At 53.4% G+C, this 20,926-nt stretch overlaps 1 protein-coding gene and 1 long non-coding RNA gene across 3 annotated transcripts; one reads left to right on the top strand and one right to left on the bottom strand.

Moving 5' to 3' along the window:
* The first annotated feature begins 846 nt into the window (after positions 1-846).
* Positions 847-3,689, top strand: Lingo1 (leucine rich repeat and Ig domain containing 1). 2 transcript variants are annotated; one of them, XM_059266925.1, is made up of 2 exons: positions 848-2,627; positions 2,889-3,689. In XM_059266925.1, exons 1-2 carry the CDS (start codon positions 859-861, stop codon positions 2,908-2,910), a joined length of 1,791 nt encoding a protein of 596 aa, XP_059122908.1. In that variant the 5' UTR covers positions 848-858; the 3' UTR covers positions 2,911-3,689. The 2 variants fall into 2 exon arrangements, with proteins under 2 accessions (XP_059122909.1, XP_059122908.1); XM_059266926.1 differs by lacking the exon at positions 2,889-3,689 and having other exon boundaries at positions 847-2,882.
* Positions 3,690-19,070: 15,381 nt separating this feature from the next.
* On the bottom strand, positions 19,071-20,710 carry LOC131914331 (uncharacterized). Its single transcript, XR_009380107.1, has 2 exons — positions 20,529-20,710; positions 19,071-19,797 (listed from the first exon to the last, which is right to left on the bottom strand). It is a non-coding gene; the product is annotated as an uncharacterized LOC131914331 (long non-coding RNA).
* Between the last annotated feature and the right edge of the window lie 216 nt (positions 20,711-20,926).

The raw sequence follows: 20,926 nt of genomic DNA, 5'->3' as shown, positions 1-20,926 counted from the left end.
AGGACCCAGCTTAACCGGTCTTGTATGCTCAGTGCTCCAGTGTGGGCGGGCACCTGTAAGACTGTCTATCCTCGTCTTAGAGGTCAGACCAGTAACTGGAGGAGCCTGGTGGTGGGAACCCAGAGAGGCACATGGATAGGACTTCTGAAGGGGGAATCCTTCATCCTGGGAGTCAGTTAAGACTTCTCAGGCTTAGCTGGGTCTTCAAAACAGAGTTTCTGCAGTCTAGAGAAGCGACATTCTAGGAAGAACGGCATGGTAAGGCCAGGAAACCCTCCTGTCCTGGGTTGAATAGCTGATCTGATCAAGGTCCTTGCAGAAGAGGTAGTCCAGGGCTCACAGGACCCACAGGACCCCAAGTGAGATCTTCAGGTCCTGAGACTTCCTGGCTGGGTCCTGGCTTCTGGATGGTGCCCCATCCTGGAGTAAATTTGGTACCTTCTACGGGTACCCAGGCTTTGTAGGCCACCCAGGACTCAGTGGCAGAGCTGAGTGGAGCATATCATGGTGTCTGCCAGGGTAGAGTGCCCAGCAGCCTCAGGAGTCAATTGCCCTGTGGGCTGGGTCCAGTTGCATTCTCCTTCCCCTGCAGGACTATTCCCAGAAACCTGGCCTTGAGCCTCTGTGAATCTGGGTGGCTCACCAAGCCTGGCTTTATCACTGATGAGGCTCTGGGTGAGTCGAGACTCAGGACAGGCTTAGAGTAAACTGTCTGTGAAACCCTAAAGGAGATGGCACTGCCCCTCCTCTGCCACCTTTCCATCTGGGATGGGCATGAGGTGGGGGTCCAGCCACGCACTGCCTGCTTACTGCCGCCTCTCTCCTGTGCTTGCTTTCCCGCTGCAGGTGAGCGAGAGGATGCTGGTGGGGGGCGTGAGAAGCATGCCCAGCCCCCTCCTGGCCTGCTGGCAGCCCATCCTCCTGCTGGTTCTGGGCTCCGCCCTGTCAGGCTCTGCCACAGGCTGCCCGCCCCGCTGCGAGTGCTCAGCGCAGGACCGAGCAGTGCTCTGCCACCGAAAGCGCTTAGTGGTGGTGCCCGAGGGCATCCCCACCGAGACTCGCCTGCTGGACCTGGGCAAAAACCGCATCAAGACGCTCAACCAGGACGAGTTCGCCAGCTTCCCACACCTGGAGGAGCTGGAGCTCAATGAGAACATCGTGAGCGCCGTGGAGCCCGGCGCCTTCAACAACCTCTTCAACCTGCGGACGCTGGGGCTGCGCAGCAACCGCCTGAAGCTCATCCCGCTGGGCGTCTTCACCGGCCTCAGCAACCTGACCAAGCTGGACATCAGCGAGAACAAGATTGTCATCCTGCTGGACTACATGTTCCAAGACCTATACAACCTCAAGTCCCTGGAGGTCGGTGACAACGACCTCGTCTACATCTCGCATCGAGCCTTCAGCGGCCTCAACAGCCTGGAGCAGCTGACCCTGGAGAAATGCAATCTGACCTCCATCCCCACCGAGGCACTTTCCCACCTGCATGGCCTCATCGTCCTGCGGCTCCGACATCTCAACATCAATGCCATCAGGGACTACTCCTTCAAGAGGCTGTACCGACTCAAGGTCTTGGAGATCTCCCACTGGCCCTACCTGGATACCATGACCCCCAACTGCCTCTACGGCCTCAACCTGACATCCCTGTCCATCACGCACTGCAACCTGACCGCCGTGCCCTATCTGGCCGTTCGCCATCTGGTCTATCTCCGCTTCCTCAATCTTTCCTACAACCCCATCGGTACCATCGAAGGCTCCATGCTGCATGAGCTGCTGCGGCTGCAGGAGATCCAGCTGGTGGGTGGGCAGCTGGCCGTGGTGGAGCCCTATGCCTTTCGCGGGCTCAACTACCTACGTGTGCTCAATGTCTCTGGCAACCAGCTGACCACCCTGGAGGAGTCGGCCTTCCACTCAGTGGGCAACCTGGAGACACTCATCCTGGACTCCAACCCCCTGGCTTGTGACTGCCGGCTGCTGTGGGTATTCCGGCGCCGCTGGCGGCTGAACTTCAACAGGCAGCAACCGACCTGCGCCACACCCGAGTTCGTCCAGGGCAAGGAATTCAAGGACTTCCCGGATGTACTCCTACCCAACTACTTCACCTGCCGCAGGGCCCACATCCGGGACCGCAAGGCACAGCAGGTGTTCGTAGACGAGGGCCACACGGTGCAGTTTGTGTGCCGAGCAGATGGCGACCCTCCACCAGCCATCCTTTGGCTCTCGCCCCGCAAGCACTTGGTCTCGGCTAAGAGCAATGGGCGGCTCACAGTCTTCCCTGATGGCACGCTGGAGGTGCGCTACGCCCAGGTACAGGACAACGGCACGTACCTGTGCATCGCAGCCAACGCTGGCGGCAACGACTCCATGCCCGCCCACCTGCACGTGCGCAGCTACTCGCCCGACTGGCCCCATCAGCCCAACAAGACGTTCGCCTTCATCTCCAACCAGCCAGGCGAGGGAGAGGCCAACAGCACCCGCGCCACCGTGCCTTTCCCCTTCGACATCAAGACGCTCATCATCGCCACCACCATGGGCTTCATCTCCTTCCTAGGCGTTGTCCTCTTCTGCCTGGTGCTGCTGTTTCTCTGGAGCCGGGGCAAAGGCAACACAAAGCACAACATCGAAATTGAGTACGTGCCCCGGAAATCGGACGCAGGCATCAGCTCAGCTGATGCGCCCCGCAAGTTCAACATGAAGATGATATGAGGAAGGGGCGGGGTTTGGGGCCCAGGAACCCCCAGGGGAACACTGGGCAGGGAAGGAGCCGGGCTGCTGCCCACTCACTCCCAGGCCTTCCCACCTCCTCCCTGCCCTCCTCACCCACTCTCCCCCTCCCTCCACGTGCCCCCTGCTGCCTCGCCAGCCCTCACCGCCTGCCCTCCTTCTACCAGGACTTCAGAAGGCCAGGCCTGAGGACCCCACCTGCACAGGGGGCCAGAGTTGACAGACGAATCCAAAGCCGATGAACCGACACACGGCAGAGTCAATAATTCAATTAAAAAAAAAAGTTACAGACTTCCTCTGTAACTTGGGTTTCAATAATTATGGATTTTTATGAAAACTTGAAATAATAAAAAAAAAAAAACAACTATTTCCTATAGCTAGTCGGAATGCAAACTTTTGACGTCCCGATGGCCCCCGGGGCCTTCTTCCAACTCAGTTTCTTGTTTTCTCTTTCTCCTCCTCTTCCTCCTTTCTCTTCTCTTCCCCTGTGGGGAGGGATCACTCAGGAAAACAGGGAAGGAGATTTCAGCCCCACCCTCTGGCCCACTCTGCTAGGCACCATTTGGAGGCATGGGTGGCAGCCCAGCTCCAGGGCCCAGCTCTAGCTTTTTGCAGAAAGTAGGGGAGGGGACAGGACTGCCCGGTGTGGGTAGGGCTTGTCTGCTGGCTGCCGGGCAGCACTGCCCAGGGGAGGTGGGGGCCAGGCTTGGGTGTGGCTGAAACAGGGACCGGCTGGGGTCCTCCTGGGGGGAACAGCACAGTCAGTGGAAAGAGTCAGGAGCCAGAGGCAGGCCCGAGTCTTCTCCTCTGGTCCCAGCTCTGCTGCTCACTGTTGTGTGACTCAAGCAGGTCACTGGCCCTCTCTGGGCCTCAGTCTCCACATCTGTACAAATGGGAACATTATCCCTGCCCTGCCTACCTCACAGGGCTGTTGTGAGGAACTGATGAGATGATGTATGTGAAACACTTTGTAATCTGTAAAGCGCTGTGCACATGTGTGGGTGACTGCTCTCATTATGGTCATTATTCTCTCACTGTGGGATGGGATCCCTATGCGGTCAGGGCTGGGGAAGGGGGGGCAGCTCTTGGGGCTGCCATAGGCTCCTCGTAGGACACTGGCTGGGCTGGAGAATCAGGGTTCTAGCTCCACAGTGCATGGTAGATTCTTCTACCTCTGACCAGGAGGCCCCCTAGACAGAGGCCAGCTTTGGCCTGGACATGTACCGATATTGGGAGTGCCATCTCTCTCCAAGACTTATAGCCACAACTATTTACTGACTGTCTGCTACTTCCTGCGTAGAGCCCTCAGGGTAGGTGGCCATTCTGGGGCAGTCTGGAGACAGCCTGTCACCCAGCTCTATCAATCCTTCCACTAGGCCATGCTCTGGGCCTATCCTGGGCTTGGCAGGGGTCTCTTGGATTTGGGTCTGGGACCCAGCTGCCCATGAGCTGACCAGGAGAACCAGACAATAACCTCCACCTAGACCATACTGTTCAAATCAAATCTAAATGCTCCCAACTCGGCCATGGAGATGGTTGTCCTGGGCAACAGAGTGGCAAGTTAGTGGTTGTCTGTCACTTTCCTAGAAAGAATCCTTGGGCCCTGACTGAAAAGCTAACCACAGCTTGGTCAGCAGACCTAGCATGCACTGTGCCTCGTGTCTACGGGCAGGGAGGGCACGGGCCAGGGACACCGGCCTTTCCACTCCAAGTTGGTGCTTCCTCCTATGGACAGCTTCTGTTCAGCCCTGTGTGGGCCTGGGGTTTCCTGCCTCCTGTGCATCCTCTGGCTAAGAGAAAGCTATAGTGATGCAGAGACCAAGGGGCACAGACCCAGCTGAGCAAGGCCAGAGAACAATAGGGAAGTTTTTCCTCGGTATCAAGAAACTGCCAGAATGCAGCTCATTCAGTGGGCTCCCACCTCCAAACCAAGGCCTGGAGGGAGCAGCAAGTCTGGTGAGAGAGCCTGAAATGAGCACTCGGTCCTTTACTCTTCATTCATTCATTCATTCATTCCTCGGGCATCATTGTCATGGCTCTGCTCCCAGCTTGGCTGATGTCTAAGGCTATAGCCAGCCTTGCCCAGGACTGCCCTGGTTCTGGACAAGGCTTGAGCCCTCTGGTGACCTCCTACAGGACTCAGTGGAGACCCCCAGAGGAAGCTTAGACAGGTCATTACGGGTCCAAGGTCAGGTCTGTCTTCAAGTTCTATTCTGCCCCTCACAGCTAGGCAGGATGATCCTCCAAGCCCCAGGTCCTCACCTGCAGAATAAAGATCCTTTTTTTTTTTTTGAGTCAGGTCTCACTATGTAGTCCTACCTGGCCTAGAACTCACAGACCACCTGCCTCTGCCTCCTGAGTGCTGGGTTAAAGATATGTGCCACCATGCCTAGTCTTGATCTTACTGCTTTTGCTGGGTGAGAAGGGTCAAATGAGAAGGCAGTATGTTTGATGACTGGTACTATGGTGGTAATGTTGATTACTGTCAAATCCAGCTCTTGTGCACATACAGAGGATGAGGACCAGGGATGCCGGTAACTTAGTTGAAGCTGGTCAGCCTCCAAGCGACTAGACCACGGTCTGCTTCCAGACTCTCTGAGCCTTCTCATCCTGGCTCAGGGCCTCTCAGCCATGCAGGAAGAAGAGAATTCAATGGGAAACCACAGAGGCCGGGATATGTAGGGTCCTTAGCATGTAAGTGGTCTACATCAAGAGGCTAGTCATATTGCATGATGCCTATGCAGAACCCTGCAGGCCTGCCATCTCCTGAGAGATCCCAGAGCCCAGGCTCTCTGCCATCCAGTCTGGAGGCTGAGCTAGTACACCCTCTTTCCCCTCCAAGAGGCTGCATATGGAATTGTCACATGGTCTCTGGGATGCCTCAGGTGCTGCTAGAGTAATGGAGCCAAGGCGCTAATTTACTCCTGGCTACAGAAATGGTTCCCACAGAAACTCAGGGACATGAGAAAATTCTTAGGTTGCTATCAGGTTGGAAAGAGTCAGTTTGGAAGAGGAGTGCCCAGGGTCATAGGACAGGGTTGGTTGGTTTGGAAGCTAGAAGGCTGGTGGGTCTCGGCACAGCCTCTTCACTGTGGAACGTGTCATCTGCAGAGGAAGGTACTCCCCCCCAGGACTGCCATAAGCTTCACTAGGGCTCAAGGGGCATCCTGGAATGCCCAGTAGCCTCTGGAAGGGACACAGGAGCAGCAGAGACCCTACCAAGGATACACAGGCACTGGCCTAGAGCCTGAACCCAGAGGCAGGCAGAAACAAAGACTTTCAGGACCCCTATCATAATTCTGGGGTCCTGACCTGCACCTGGAGTCCTGCAGGGATGTCCTGCTGACCCAAATACAGAACCGGGGGTGGGGGCTGCACCTGGGGCCCTGCTGGGGTGTCCTGCCATCCCAAATGCAGCAGGGAGCTGTGCCCAACTAACCTTTCCACCTGAGACCAAGGGAAGAAGTGGTAGGAAGCTCTTGGGGTAGAGAGGACAAAATCTGGAATCCTGAGCATCCACCCATTTTCCAAGGGATGGAACCAAAGCCACTTCTAGGAGCAGGGCATGACAGAGAGATGATGGGGCTACCTCCACAAAGCAAATGGACCAGGCCAAGCTGACCCCCAGGAGATAAGCCCTAGCGGGTGCAGAGAGTTCCTCTTTCTATTTATCCCTGATATGTCACGTGAGGCTCAGAGAGGGAGAGTAACCCACCAGAGTCACATAGCGGAGGCAGGTAGATCACAGGCTTTAGAGTTCAAATCCTATCACCACTGAGACCCCTGTACAAAATGGGGTCCAGAATCCTATTTTTAGGGTACCTAGGAATATTAAAGATAATGTATGATTTGGGGAACACTGGTGACTGCCGTGATTAGCCTGATGGGCAAGCAGGGGAATGGTGGCTGAACCCAGGAACTGGAGTGTTAAGGACTTTGTAGGACTTGCTGCGGTCAGTTGGAAGCCAAGCCTGGTCATCCCCTGCATATGGCTCCTAGAGACCTAACTGTGTGGGGAACTAAGAACAGATATGGTCGCCAGTCTCCCTGCTTAGGATAGAACAGTCATACCCAGGGCCCTAAAGGGCAGGGCCATGTTTGTGAGTACCTATGAGAAGGGGCTACACACAGCAAAGGGAAGAGGCAGGATGGACCTGTGACTGACATCAGGGTCCCTGGGGACGTCCTGTCACTAGCTGGTCAAGAGGCTTAAGGCCTGCTGTCAGGGTTCCTGTGGCACAAGACAAGGACGGAGGTTGGGATGCAGCTCAGCTGGTAGAGTGCTTATGTAGCGTGCACAAGGCCCCTGGTTCAATCCCTGCGACCACATATAAGTGAGTGGAACACACTGGTAATCCCAGGAGTAGAGGCTGGGGGATCTAGAGTTCAAGGTCATCCTCAGCTATGTAATGAGTTCAAGGCCAGCCTGGAGGGGGGGACAGATTAAAAAAAACATAAAATCAAGGACAGCACAGACCCACCAGGGAGTGACTAACCCTCCTGCGATAACAGTGCATACAAGACAGAAAGTCACTCCCTCACTCCCTCACTCCCTCACTCCCACATGCTCTTAGGAAATCCCCAACTCCAGTCTGCTTCCTAGTACAGCTTATTAGAGTCTCTCATCTCTTCAGTCATAGTCCCAAAGAAAATGAATCTGATTGGTCACCTACCAGCCAATGCCTTGGCTGTCCAATCAACTGTGGCTAAGGAGTTGCAGAGGCCAGATTAGGTAAAGAATTCACAGAAGGGCCCGAGGGGTGGGGATGGGGGTAGAATTTCCTGTTTCTGCACAGCTACCCCCAAAACTTAGTGGTTTCGAGCCACAATCATGTATTGGTATTCCCCCTTCCAGAACTAGGGCAGAGCTTGGAGCGGACAGCAGCCTATCTCTGTCCTGTGGGACGTCTACCAGGGGAGACTTGACTGGGGGGGGGGGGGAGGCTAAAAGACCCAAGGTAGTTTCTGACCATGTCTGTTACCTTATCGAGGCAGGCTGGAAAGGCTGGGGACAACTGGCTTCTGTTTCCACACGGTCCATCCAGACTCGCATACCATCTTCTTGGAGGCTCCCCTCTACCACGGTGTAACAGAAGCCACCAAGGGTCTTGAGGCCTGGGCCAGAATGTTCCATACAAGCATCTGGGCTCCTTCTGATGTCTGGGTGTGTCACAGGCTCCTTGGTCTCAAGGACTAGCCTGACAGGAGGAGCTGCATACTCATACTAGAAGATAATCAAGACATGAAAGGTGCTTCCAGACCTTGGGAGTTGCCTTCTGCAGGAACGTCTATAGTCCCTTGGTCCTTGGAGGATGCATCCATTGATGTACAGGCCTCTACAGTTTCCTCAGGAGTAGGGGACTCCGAGAGTGCTGATAACTGCAGGGACCGTAGAGAGCCAAGACTGAGTGGCTTTGTCATTCCCTGGTACAATGTCCTTTCTGTGGCAGCTGCAGCAGAGGCAGGGGCAGTAATCCCGACAGTCACAGTTGAGCCAGGGTTGTGTGGGGACTAGGCTACAAACCGTCCCTCTGTTCTCTTCTATAATCCCAATCTGAAGAAGTTCTAACATACTCCCTTTCAGAGGTGAACCTGGAGGGCTGCGGGGTAGAAAAGACGCCTAGGCCTATCTTGAGGTTGATTTGAAAGCCAGGCAGGGCTCATTCTGAAGCACTCCCAATGCGTGCTTCCCATCCATGAAGTGGGCACAGCTACCCCACCTCTGTCTCTCTTTCATGGGTGCATGAGGTGTTGGTAGCAAGCATGCTGTGGTGTGGGTAGGTGAACACAGTGGTTGTGAACACTCATGGTCAGTATCTGTACCAGTTAATTCTCCTAGACCACCTGGCACCTCTGTAGAATGTAGAACTCTGATCAGAATACAAGACATAAGGTCTAGCATCTGTTCTGAAGGCCTGGCAATCTGGCCTTGGCATCTGCTAGGAGCTGGGGACACAGTGACCATGCAGTGCAGTCCTAGGTGGCCAGAGCTCTCCGCAGGAGCTTGGTTGCTCAGCCTGCAAAGGGATTTATGGCCTCCTGTTATGACGTAATCTGCATCCCCAACCCTGATGTTACTGTGCCAGGGAGGGTTGGGGAGGCCTCTGGGGACACAGAGGCTGAGGGCTGCCCCAGCACAGTCCCAGACCCTCTCTTCCCCCAGCTCCTTTGAGTCCAGAGGACCACAGCCTGGTTCTCTGAGCACCCTCATCAGCTCCATCCTTGTTCCCAGACCCTCTGTACTGTGGGGACACCTTCCTGGGATGGTGTTGCAGAATATTCCAGGGAACACGAGGAAGAAGCCAAAGGAAGGGAAGACCAGGCAGGAGCGGGGTGGGGGGTCCTCTCTGTGACCATCCCATGCCCACACAGAGCCCAGGGCTCACCGGCACTGAAGTGGTGCTCAGCCTGTTTTGACAATGAGAAACCAAAGTCTCAGAGGGGCCCAGCCAGCGCCCAGGGCTGCGAAGTGGTACCGTGATGTTTTCGAGAGCACAAAATGCTCTGCATTCCCACTGTGTAGACGAGGTACAGGGAGGGAATTGACAGGGCCAAGGTCACAGAGGGAGTCATTCGGCAGCAGCCCCCCGCTCTGATTCTAGTTGAACCAGGAAGTGACCACAAGGAGGCCACCACCACAGCCCTCAGAAAACTTTCCCACAAGACACACAAGGTCAGGCAAGTGGGGGGAGGGGCTAGCTGGAGGCCCTGACTTTGTTCTGACTCGCAGACATTTACATAGCTCGTTAAAAAAAATATGGCGTCGTAAAGAGAGACATGGGCACAGTAAAGCTTGGCCCTCCATTACCTGCCAGCTCCACAGCCTCACAAGGGACACTCCAAGGACACAAGGAACAAAGCTGGGTGGAAATGGAGCGGCCTCCACAGCAGCACCCAGTGCTGGAGGGCAAAGCAGGCCGGGCGGAGTCTCTCCTGTGCCCTGTCCACGGCCCAGCACTAGAAGTGGACATGCTTTGTGGGGTGACCTTGGACAAGTTCCTAAACATCTCTGAACCTATCTTTCCCAAGAGCCTGAGAGAAACCAACACCATCTACCCCTTTCCAGCTTCCAGCTTCCTCCCTGGCCTCACGGGATCCCGTCACACTCAAGCCTGACCTGCCCATGACAGCAGAAGCAACAATTCCAATAGATGGACTATGTCTGGCCCATAAATCCTCCTCGGCAGGATGCCATGCTACCTTGACAGTCACCTAGAACAACAGGGGACCTGTAGCCCCTCCACCTGCCCCAGCCCTGGGGCCCTTTCTGGCCCATTTCCCACACTGCCTCAAATGCTATTCCATACAGAGTAGAGTCCCCAGAGGCCTTTCATCCAAACAGTCCTTCACATACCTTGGAGGTCTCCTTACCCACTCCAGTGTCTTCTTCCTCCAAAACCTACTACTCATCTACCACCTGGGATGAGTCCCGCCCCTCTGCCTCCCCCCCCCCCCCCACTCCTGTACAGCTGAGGTGGGGACCAGATGAGCTCACTAGTGAGAAGCAGCTGGAGTCTTCTGGCTACTGGGAGTGGAGGCAGAACCCCAAGAAGGAGCAGGGAGGGTAGCAGGGCCCCACAGCCAGAGCCAGGGCTGGGTCCTGGCTGACCAGGATCCAGGAGGACAACTATTGCCTTTCTCGTGTGGGGCAGCTGGAAAGGACAGGGACAGTGCAAGGTTGATGGGTCCCTGCAGTCACCCAGGCAGAAAGGACTTTCAGGGGTGTGGGTTAGAGGGATGGGTGAACTGTCCCATAGTGAGGTCATGAGCAGAGGAGACCAGGAGAGCCTGGTGGGTTCCCAGGCCCCAGCTGGGCCCCACAAAAGCAGCTTTCCCAGTATACCTGTGGGGGAATTCACAAGGGGTCTCACCTGGGGACTGCATGTATAGCTAGCTATGAAGTCCAGAGGCCCACAAGCAGAGGCAGGTTAGGGTACCATTACCATTCATGCAGAGTGGGGGCGGGGGGGGGCAGATTGCAAACAGGTACTGGCTTTTCAAAGGGTCCCAGACCCTCAGCTCCAAGTCCTCTGGTTTAAAATGAAAACCTACTTCAATGTTCTGTTCTTGCTTTTGAGATCTCCCTGCGTTAGAGAGACTCCTCCCTCCTATTGGCACGTGGCGTGATGGCTGGGTAAGCTGAGGCAGGGTGTTTGATAAGCATTGCCTGTGCAATGGGAGCTGTAGTGCATTCCTGAGCACAAGAGTGACACATTTCACAACTTAAGGAGGGAAGAATTGGGGGAGGCAGCGTCCAAAGTGAGTACACACACACACACACACACACACACACACACCACACCAGCAAACACACATGCACAACAAGGAACTCACATCTGTACAGCCTCCCATTTTCTCACACTGACAGGACAGCAGATTTCATCCACACAAAACCACACACACACACACACACACACACACACACACACACACACACAGGGCCAAACACAACATTTGCATACATGGTAGCCTTAGCCCAGAGCCTCCTCATTCTGGTCCTCAGAGCCTGGGACAACCAATGAGTATACTCTGAGCACTGTCTCCTAGGCAACCAGCCTGAGCTGCCTGGCTTTGCTAGGAGGGGCTAGGGATGGGGCACGGTCCTAGGATCCCATCCACACACTGCCTTTTGGACCTGTGTGCCTTCAGTCTTAAAAGGTGAGGAGGCTGGGGGCTAGCATGATTAAGGCGGCTCGGGAGCACCCAGATGAAAATGAACCACAATGGTGCCCATCCCTCCAGATGGGCTGGGAACAGGTGAGTAGACTGGCCAGAGAAGCCATGGTCCCCAACTCTCCCCTGACTGTATATACCTGTGTGCGTGTATACACATGTGTACTCTCTCTCTCTCTCTCTCTCTCTCTCTCTCTCTCTCTCTCTCTCTCTCTCTCTCTCTCTCTCTCACACACACACACACACACACACACACACACACACACACACACTTGTTTGTTTGTTTGTTTCTGGAGCTGAGGACCGAACCCAGGGCCTTGCGCTTGCTAGGCAAGTGTTCTACCACTGAGCTAAATCCCCAACCCCATCACACACAGTTTTTATGGCAAACTTCAAACTTCAGTTCGTGGTCTAGGCCTTTCCATAAACAAATCCCCTAGTTTTGGATCTGCTAACCCGGGGACCAGGTGAGGCCAGACCTTGAGTGTCTTGGACCCGTTGAAACACAGCATGTCAGGAAGTTGGGGTTTCAGAGCTCAGGGTCTACAGCCAAGAGAGCTGGGTCCAAATCTTGGCTCTGCCACCAGCCAGCTGTGTGACTGTGGCAAGCTGCCCACTCAGCTTGTGAGGAGTGAATTAGATCGTGCCTTCGAGGCCCTTAGAGCTGGGTCTGGCACAGAATAAGTGGCCAATAAATGTTTGCCCCTACTGTTATGATTCGTGCAGATTCCCACGGCTTTCAGTACCCAGTCTCTTCTCAAAGCGTGCAGAACAACCATGGACCACTAAAGCGAGAGCCTTGTAGACACACGAGAAGAGTTTGTCCCTGCCACACACTCAGAGCTCTCCTACCACCAGGTGCCCTGCCCAGACGAGAGATTTGTCCCATGGGGTGAAATCAGCAGTCCTGACTGACATTTTCCTATTGAGTGGACAAGCATGCCTGCTCTCCTTTACATTAAAAGTAAGCATGGGGGGGGGGGGGCTGGGGATTTAGCTCAGTGGTAGAGCGTCGGTCCTCAGCTCCGGGGGGGGGGGGGGGGGGGAGTAAGCATGGTTTCTACTAGGCTCTTAGGCCGGGCTCTGCATGCTAGCACATTCTCTGTTTCATGATCCATTGCCTCCAGCTCTAGGAAGCTTCGCCTGCTCCTGCCAGAAGGGGAAGTTGTTCCCCACCTAAGAAGACACTGGCTATAGGATGAGGCTTTAGACCCTCCCATGCCACATCCAGTCTGGATTTGTACACGGTAGTGTATACCTAGACACATCCTGGATGGTCCACAGAGTCAGGTACTAGCTCTAGAACAGTTCTTCCTCCTTCCTTCCACACTGGGTCCCTACTTCCACCAGTCACGGAGAAACACAAGGGATATTAGGAAGAACATAATAAGCAGAGTCCCTACCCTTGGGGAGCTTGGGGCACGCTGGGGAGGGGGGTGGGGGGTGGGGGGGAGCGAGCAGCCAGTGGCCCATGGGAAACATTGAAAAATGTAGGGAGAGGGCTGGGAAAATAGCTCAGTAAAGTACTTGCTATGCAGTCATGAAGACCTGATTTTTATCCTCAGGACCCGCGCGCGAACACACACAAAAAAACCCAAAACCCTGTAGCAATGACACACTTGTAACGCAATGCAGCGGAAGCGGAGACAGGCTGATCCCTAGCCTAGTCAGTGAGACTCAAGCCAATGAATACATTGATACATTGTCTCGAGAAACAAGGTGACGGCTCCTGAGGAATGGCACTCAAAGTTGACCTCTGGCCTACAGAGAGAGAGAGAGAGAGAGAGAGAGAGAGAGAGAGAGAGAGAGAGAGAGAGTTAAAGGAGATATGAGTAGCAGGCATAGTGAGAAATCACACAGGACAGGGTGGGAAGAGCCGTGGGTCCCAGAGCGCTCTGTGGCCTGTCAATTAGCTATTGATTGGGACTACGGTCCATCAGAGGGACCATAACGCTCACGTCCTGAATGCCTTGTACATACATAGACTGTGCCCTACCTCCTTCCTCTACTGCTGTTACCTACCTTCCGGGGACACAGGCCCAAAGGAGTGTCCTCAACGGTCAGTCCCCCACCCCTGCTCTCCTGTCCTATCTCACTCTGGGGGACAGGCAAGCAGCAGCCCCCCATTCCTTTATCACAGCAGGAACTGCCCTCAGCCCTGCTTTACATAATTGGCTTCTGGTGAGATCAGTTGGAAGTGATTTGGCACATCGGCTTAAGCCTCCGCTCTGCACTAATCTGCAGGCACCCTGAGGCACATTACCGCTCTTCTCAGCAAAAAAAAGAAAGGAAGATCACGGCTCCACCTTATGGGACTGTTGGCAAACTTGGATACCATGTCCAGAAAAAGAACCAGGCTTGTGAGGTGTGCCCAGTAGGTGCCAGCTGCTGTCCTACAGTAGGCCCTTCAGGAATGGAGTAAGAACCCTAGGCTGCCCTGTGCGTCAACTCCGAGGGCTGTCTGTGTTCCCATACCACTTGACTGCTAGAACAACAGCCTGTTTGCAGATGTCTCTGAGGGGTGCGGGGCGGTGTGTGTGTGTGGGGGGGGGGTGTTCCTGTGGAACACTGGCTCACGGAAGCCTAGTCCAGGCTAGCGAATGGGGACGGGGATGGGGACATGCTCCCTCTCTTTCACCTTGGCTCCGTTTGTAGCTGCACAGAGCTCAAGTCACCTGTCCCTCTCTGTAGAGCTGCCCAGTCAGGGGATGCATGACTGAGCTTGTTATCCTGAGATGGCAGCCTCAGCTTCCCCAGTCCCCCGGGACAACTCACCAGCTTCTGTGTTTAGCTGTAGACTCCCAGAGGGAGCTGTCAGGCCAGGATTAGGTCCAATCAGCCAGGACAGGGCCAGGAGGCAGTGAAGGCTTCCTCTTCTGGGCTGTGGGAAGGACAAAGTCTTGAAGTAGGAATGTGGGTGGAATGAAAATGACTCCCCTCCCCCCCCCCCCCCCCCCGAATCTGGGGCTGGGCTCCAGCTGCCCGTTGGAGTCACAGGTAGCTTTAAACAGACAAACACACCCTTGACTCCTGCCCAGACCGCAGGCGGCTCAAGAACTCCCCGGGTGTTTGGAATGTGCAAACAATGTTCAAGGCCAGTGTTAGCCACTTTCCCAGGCCTAGTCCCTCTCTGAGGATATCCACTCCTTTGGTCTCATTCAGGCGACTCTCATTGCCTAAATCAGTGTTTCCCAGGCCAGGCCCACCCCTACAGGATCAGAACACATGCAGAGGACCCTTTCCACCACACCAGCACACTAGGCATGCAACCCAGTCACAGAGGGAAGTCAGCCCAAGCCATGGAAACTTCCACGAGGCAAAGGAGGGGTAACATCAGTTTTTGTGCATTTATTTGTCAGCAATAGAGGCCAGTTAGTTCTCTCTGGTCGTCCTCTTGGCCTGATTCCACCCCACCCCCCATTCCTGTGCTGGGGAAACAGAATGGACAGCTCTTATTCTGTCTGATCACAGGGCCTCAGCTCTGTGAGATGTGCCTCCCCACCCCCTGACCGAATAGGGTGAGCGGGACCTGTAGTCTGATAGGACTCCCTGCCCTACTCATGCCTGGTCCATGAGAGGGCACCTGACCCACACTGAACTGGTCATATCCACTTGTCCTTGCTGTTGAAAATCATCCCCTGCCTTAACCACAGGCAGCTGATCAGAACCCTCCCCTGGCATGTTTGAATTTGGTTTTGTCAAGAGGGAAGCTGGGGAAGGTGTGTAAATCACAAGTCCTTCCTCCAACTACAGACCCCTGAAGGAGCAGAGGCCAGCAAGGGAATGAACCCACAAGAAACAGAACATGGATCTGTTTTCCTCTGAGGTCCCCCAAGCCTGCCTCTCCATAGGCTGAGAGGTCTGAGGACACAACAGAATCCCTGACTTTGTTACTGTATAATATCATGAGTGGTGGCCTCTTCATCCTTCCAAGAACTCAGTTTCTTGTCACTTTGCTCACAGTCAGCCTCTGTCCCAGGACCAGTGTCCTTGGAACGAGCATAAGATTACAGTGAAATGTTAAGAAGCATGATTGCGCTGGGCAGCGATGGCGCACACCTTTAATCCCAGCACTGGGGAGGCAGAGTTAGGCTGATCTCTGTGAGTTCGAGGCCAGCCTGGTCTACAGAGCGAGATCCAGCACAGGCACCAAAACTGCATGGAGAAACCCTGTCTCAAAAAAACAAAGAAGAAGAAGAAGAAGAAGAAGAAGAAGAAGAAGAAGAAGAAGAAGAAGAAGAAGAAGAAGCAGCGTGATTGCAGAAAGATCCGCCAGTCTTTGGAGCCAGCTGGATGCCGGGTGAATCAAGACACTCACTTACTGAGAAAGTAGTTCAGTCCCCAGAACCCATGTAAAGGTGGAAGGAGAGAACCGACTCTTACAAAGTCCACTGACCTCCATGCCACTGTGGCGTATGCCACCTCCTTCCCTACGATGATGATGATGATGATGATGATGATGATGATGATGATGATAGTGGGGGTTTGGGAGGGAGTTTTTTGTCTTATCCTGTGGCCCTGATTAGCCAGGGTCTCTCTTTATAGACCAGGCTGGCCTTGAATTCACAGAGATCCTGCTGCTGCCTCCCCAGCGCTGAGATTAAAGGTGTGCGCCGCCACACCCAGCAATAACACATTAAAAAAAAATCTCTTAAATGTCCAGTCTTTCCTCTCCCAAACTGGAAACCACCAGGGTGGGGAAGGGGTTTCCACTTGGGAGCCGGCTCTGGACTCTGTTCCCTCTGTACATTAGTTCCACTTCTCTCCAGACACCTCAATTTCAGCTCCCAGCTTTCCAAGCAAATCCCTAAGGCTCCCCGATTTCAAAGTCCTACAGCATACATTCTGATTGGCTGAATTGAGTCAGGTGTCATCAACCTGGCCCAATCAGCTAAGGCTAGGGACCCTACCTGGCTGGGAAGAAAGGAAAGTTGATCTGCAGGGCTAGGAGTTTCCCCCGCGCCAACCCTTTCGTCTCCCAGGGAGCACAGGCCTCGGAAAAGCCCGCACTATCCACTAGAACTATAATAGGACAAATGTCCCCAAAGCCCCGTTTTTCCCTGAGCGCGGATTCTCAGCAAGTGAGGAAGAGTGGAGGTCTCGGCCAGGGCTTCATCTGGTCCTGCCAGCAGGGCCTAGTGGCTGCTGAGGGACCGGCAGAGGTGACCCTCACCCTCAGGCACCAGCTGCAGGCCTGATCTGCATCCTGTCCAGATATTTCCAGTAAATAAACATTGACGCTTTTGATATCATGTTAATTTCACAGGCGGCTGGTCTGCTGACAGTTTCCACACTCTGCCAGCGCTTCTTGTCAGCTTTATACTCCCAAGCAGACAGCAGCCTGCTCACAGGCTACCCCACATACAGACCTCAAAACAAATGCCTTGCAGCTGAGCTCAGCGGCACAGGCCTAGAATCTCAGCACTCAGGAAGACGAGGCAGGAGGATTGCTGTGAGTTTGAAGCCAGCTTAGGCTAAGAGTTAAGAAAGACTGTCTCAATTTAAAAAAAAAAATGAGGAGGCAAGGCAGAAATGAAAAGGAAACAAGACACTCAAAACGGTGATGAAGCAAATGAGCACCATGTTACCCAGGCAGTGGAAAAGCAGCCCTGTACAGGGACTCTGACATCTCCTGGGGGCAAGGATCAGGCTACAGGGCTTGGTAGTGTGGCCTTAGTTGTCTCTCTACTTCTCTGGGCCTTGGTTTTTACATCTGTGAAATGGGATTAAATATTTCACCCTTCTTGGGACCCCACCCAAAAGCCCAGGAGACTCCTACCCCTTAAATAAGTCACCCAGAAAGTCCACTGAAGTGATGCTCTGGCTTTGGCTTCTACACAGCCCTAGGAGGTGGCTCAAGCAGAGACGTGATACTACCATGCTGACGGAAAAAGCTGAAGCTTCCTGCAGATGGGGATTGGCTCAGTGCCACAGCCAGAAACGGGAGCAGAACCAAGGCAGGATAGGTCCCCTCTGTCCCTTCAGCTCTGTCAGCTTGGTAAACCAGGATCATACGGCCAGAGGAATGGGTGGGTGGGTGGGGGCTCCGGACCTTGTCCTAAGCCTAACTCAGCCAATCCCATGGGTATTATTTGGTGTGTGTGTGTGTGTGTGTGTGTGTGTGTGTGTGTGTGTGTGTATAATCATGAGGTCTCATACATATGCATGAATTATTCTATTCCAGGCTGAGCTTGGGACTACTTCTGGTTAGCATCCCTTTTTGGTGCTTTCAGAACCCCACCGTCAGCCAGGGTTCCCGGGCTCCCCCTAACCTCTCCTGATGCTGCCTTACCTGTGGCAGCAATGGAAGATGGGAGTTGAAGAGCAGGAAACCCTGAAAAAAGACGGAGGCTTAGTCCCAAGTGTCCACAGTGACCACACTTCAGTCACCCACCCCCTGAGTAGAGGCTTCACCAGTCCGAAGGGATGCCTGGAGACTGCAGCCCAGGGGTGGTGACAGGGGCCTCAGATCCTGTCCAAGGAGGCTCAGATGACCAGCTCGTGTGGGGGCAGGGCTTCTAGGCGCCTGCATACCAGCTCACACCCCACGCACTCCTGGCGCCTGCTCCAGCTCAATAAAGACTCCTTAATGGACTAAAGTGAGTTAGAGTCATTAGCACGGTTGTCAAAGGCAGGCAGTGGCTGCCCCAGAGGTCCGGAGCCAGCTCTCAGTCTGTGGGGCTCGAGCAAGACCTTCACTCCCCTGAGTCACAGGTCCCTCACTCCAAACCAAAGTACAATCCCTCCCACCCCCGAAGGTTTCCCATCACTTGGCCAACGTTATTCCCCACTCCTGAGTTCAGCATTCAAATCCTCCCCCACCCAACTCCCTCTCCCGCTGCCCCTACAGACGCCCACCTATGCGGGAGGATTCTGAATTTCAAGTACAGTTCTGTCTCCAACCCTTTCATCTGCATTGCCCTCTGGATAGAATCTCTCCTGCCCCTCCTGCACTCAGGCTGCCCTGTAAACTTTGTGGCATGGCAGGAGAGTAAGGCTCAGTGGCAGGGCACTGGCCTGAGTATTGCTCCTGACCCCTCTCTATTCACGATCTCCTGTAACACAGGCCGGCCTCAAACTCTGCATAGCTGAGGATGATAATGAATTTCTGATCCCCTGCTTTCACCTCCAGAGTGCAGAGGTTACAGGCATGCACTACCATGCCTGGCCTATGCACTGCTGGAGATCAAACACAGGGCTGCATGCATGCTAGGCAAGCACTCTACCAACTGCACTGCCCCCCCCCCCCCCCCCGCTATATTTATGTTGAGCAAACAGCTGGAGTAGATCTCTATTAGTGTTTTTAAAAATAGTGCTTTAGAGATGGTTCAGCATACAAAGGTGCTTGCCACCAAACCAGAAGATCTGAGTTCAATGCCTGGGACCTACTTGGTAAAAGGATAGAACCAATTCCCAAAGGTTGTCCTCTGACCTCCACACACACACCATGTCATGTACCCGCCCCCAAAAACACACACAGACATAGAATAAATGAATAAAGTATAATAATTTTTAAAGTGTTCAAGTCATCTCCTCCAGAAAGACTCCCCTAAGCCCCTCCCCCAGCCGAGCTAGGTGGTCTCTTTCATTGTGCTATCTGCAGGAACCACTTAATAAGTTTTCTGTACCCCAATAATAGGTTTCTTTGCCAACACAGTAAGCCAGATCAAGCCGAATTTAAAAGGTAAAAGGCCAGGTTTATTCTGAACAAAGCAACTCCCGGGTGACTCCTCCAGGCCCCAGAGATCGAGGCAGGGGAAGGGGCAGGGAAAAAATCACATGGCCAGTCTAAAGGAGGGAGCTTAAACACCCTGTAGGTGCTGGGTGATGACGTGTCCACCACAAGCTGGGTTTGTAACCACTTACAATGCTTAAGCTTCAGGGGAGGAGCTGCCACAGCCGCCAGGGATGTAGAACTGGAGTTTTGGGTGGTTTTTCTGAGAGAGCAGGGTTTGGAGAGAGAGAAATGGGGCTGACCTGGAGATTCCAGATGAACATCCCGACCTTCTTGGGTATATGGGCACTAGCTCAAATATGGTTATTTCCTGTTGGCATGGGACAACATGGGGAGGGGGAGTCAGGGGTCACTGGGCTCACATTCAGCTGGAGGTATGGGTGAAGAGGCGTTCAGTTAACTGCCATCCTGGAGACCTCAGGAATCTGTTCTGGGAGGGAGTGGAGAAGGCAAGTTGCTAGGAGAAAAAGAGATTATTAACACCAGCCCTATGAATGGGGCTAGCCACGGGAAGAGTGAAGACTGCCAGAAAGAATGGAATGGAGATGTGCCCTGGTTGTATTGGTGGAGACCTTCAGACAGTTTGTGGAGAGACTCAATATTAGTTTCCACCAGGCCAGATTCCTTGATGCAGAAGCAGCGCTCTTTTCCCGGGAACATTCAGGTGTCTGTAAAACATCTGGAACAGATTCACACCTTGGTGTCTTAGCAAAGGCTCTGGGTTTGGGTTAAAAGGCATGAACGTTTTTCTATGTCTAGAGAGCCTGGTTTTAGCCTGTTGAAACACACCTCTAAGTCTATACTTAGAAGGCAACCAGAGGAAATTTGAGCTTGTGGCTGAATAATAAGTATTCAGTGCTCTATCAGTTTATCAGAACTCCATTTATCAATGCTAAAACTCTGAACTTCCGAAATTCCAGTGTTATAATAACATAGAAATGGGACAGAAAGTCCAAAACATCTTTACATACCTTAAATCATTTTCTGTATTCCTTTAGTGGGAAGTTACATCTGAAACCTGTTTATCCTTTACTATGAAGCCTGTGAACAAGGCAAACCTGTCTGTATTTTTAACAAGAAACTTAATTAATGAACTACCAAAGTGGTTGTAGCCTTGAGGCTCAGGGGAGAGCTGTTAAACCGGTAAAGCTATCAGGACCCCAGTCATCAAACACCATCAGATCCAAGAAGGAGAAACTTCACCTGAGTAAGTAGAAGTGAAAGCAGCTTCCGAATCTATTAAAAACAACAGGGACTTCCCGCTCCCTAGACAGCTACCCCAGGTTCCTCTGTAGTCCTCGGGGACAGAGGTTCCAGGGCAGTATCAGTATTCAGCTGCCAGTCCCAGAAGATCTGACAGACTTTCCTGTGGAGTCGGAATTTGGGGAGACCGGCCTACCTTGTCTTGGCAAAGTGGGGCCATCAGCTCCCAGTGTCCTGCTTATCCACAGTCTGGACAGGATCTTGGCGGTAGTCAGGTAAAAGGCAGGTTTTTTCTGCTGTGGCTGGATTTGCTGCATTTGAAGCAAGCTCCAGGTGGAGGTTCTTCTGCGCCCATCCATCTTCTTTGGAGGAGACGGGGTGCTGCCAGGAGCAGACATGTCTCTATCATGAAAAGCCTTTTTATTAAAGGTTTTAAATGCCATATTCTCAGATCTCTGAAGCATTTGAGGATCATTATCTGTTAGGTATATCTAAACTAGACAAATGTTTGTTTCTAGTTACTTGTTTTAGGTTTAACTTTGAAAATATCTGAGAAGCTAAGTCTGAATATACCAAAGAAGTTGATCCTTCATG

This window comes from Peromyscus eremicus, chromosome 7 (genome assembly GCF_949786415.1).
Source record: "Peromyscus eremicus chromosome 7, PerEre_H2_v1, whole genome shotgun sequence".
NCBI classification, from domain to species: Eukaryota; Metazoa; Chordata; class Mammalia; order Rodentia; family Cricetidae; genus Peromyscus; species Peromyscus eremicus.
Note: the sequence above shows the minus strand (reverse complement) of the source record. Positions and strands in the feature narration are given on the sequence as shown.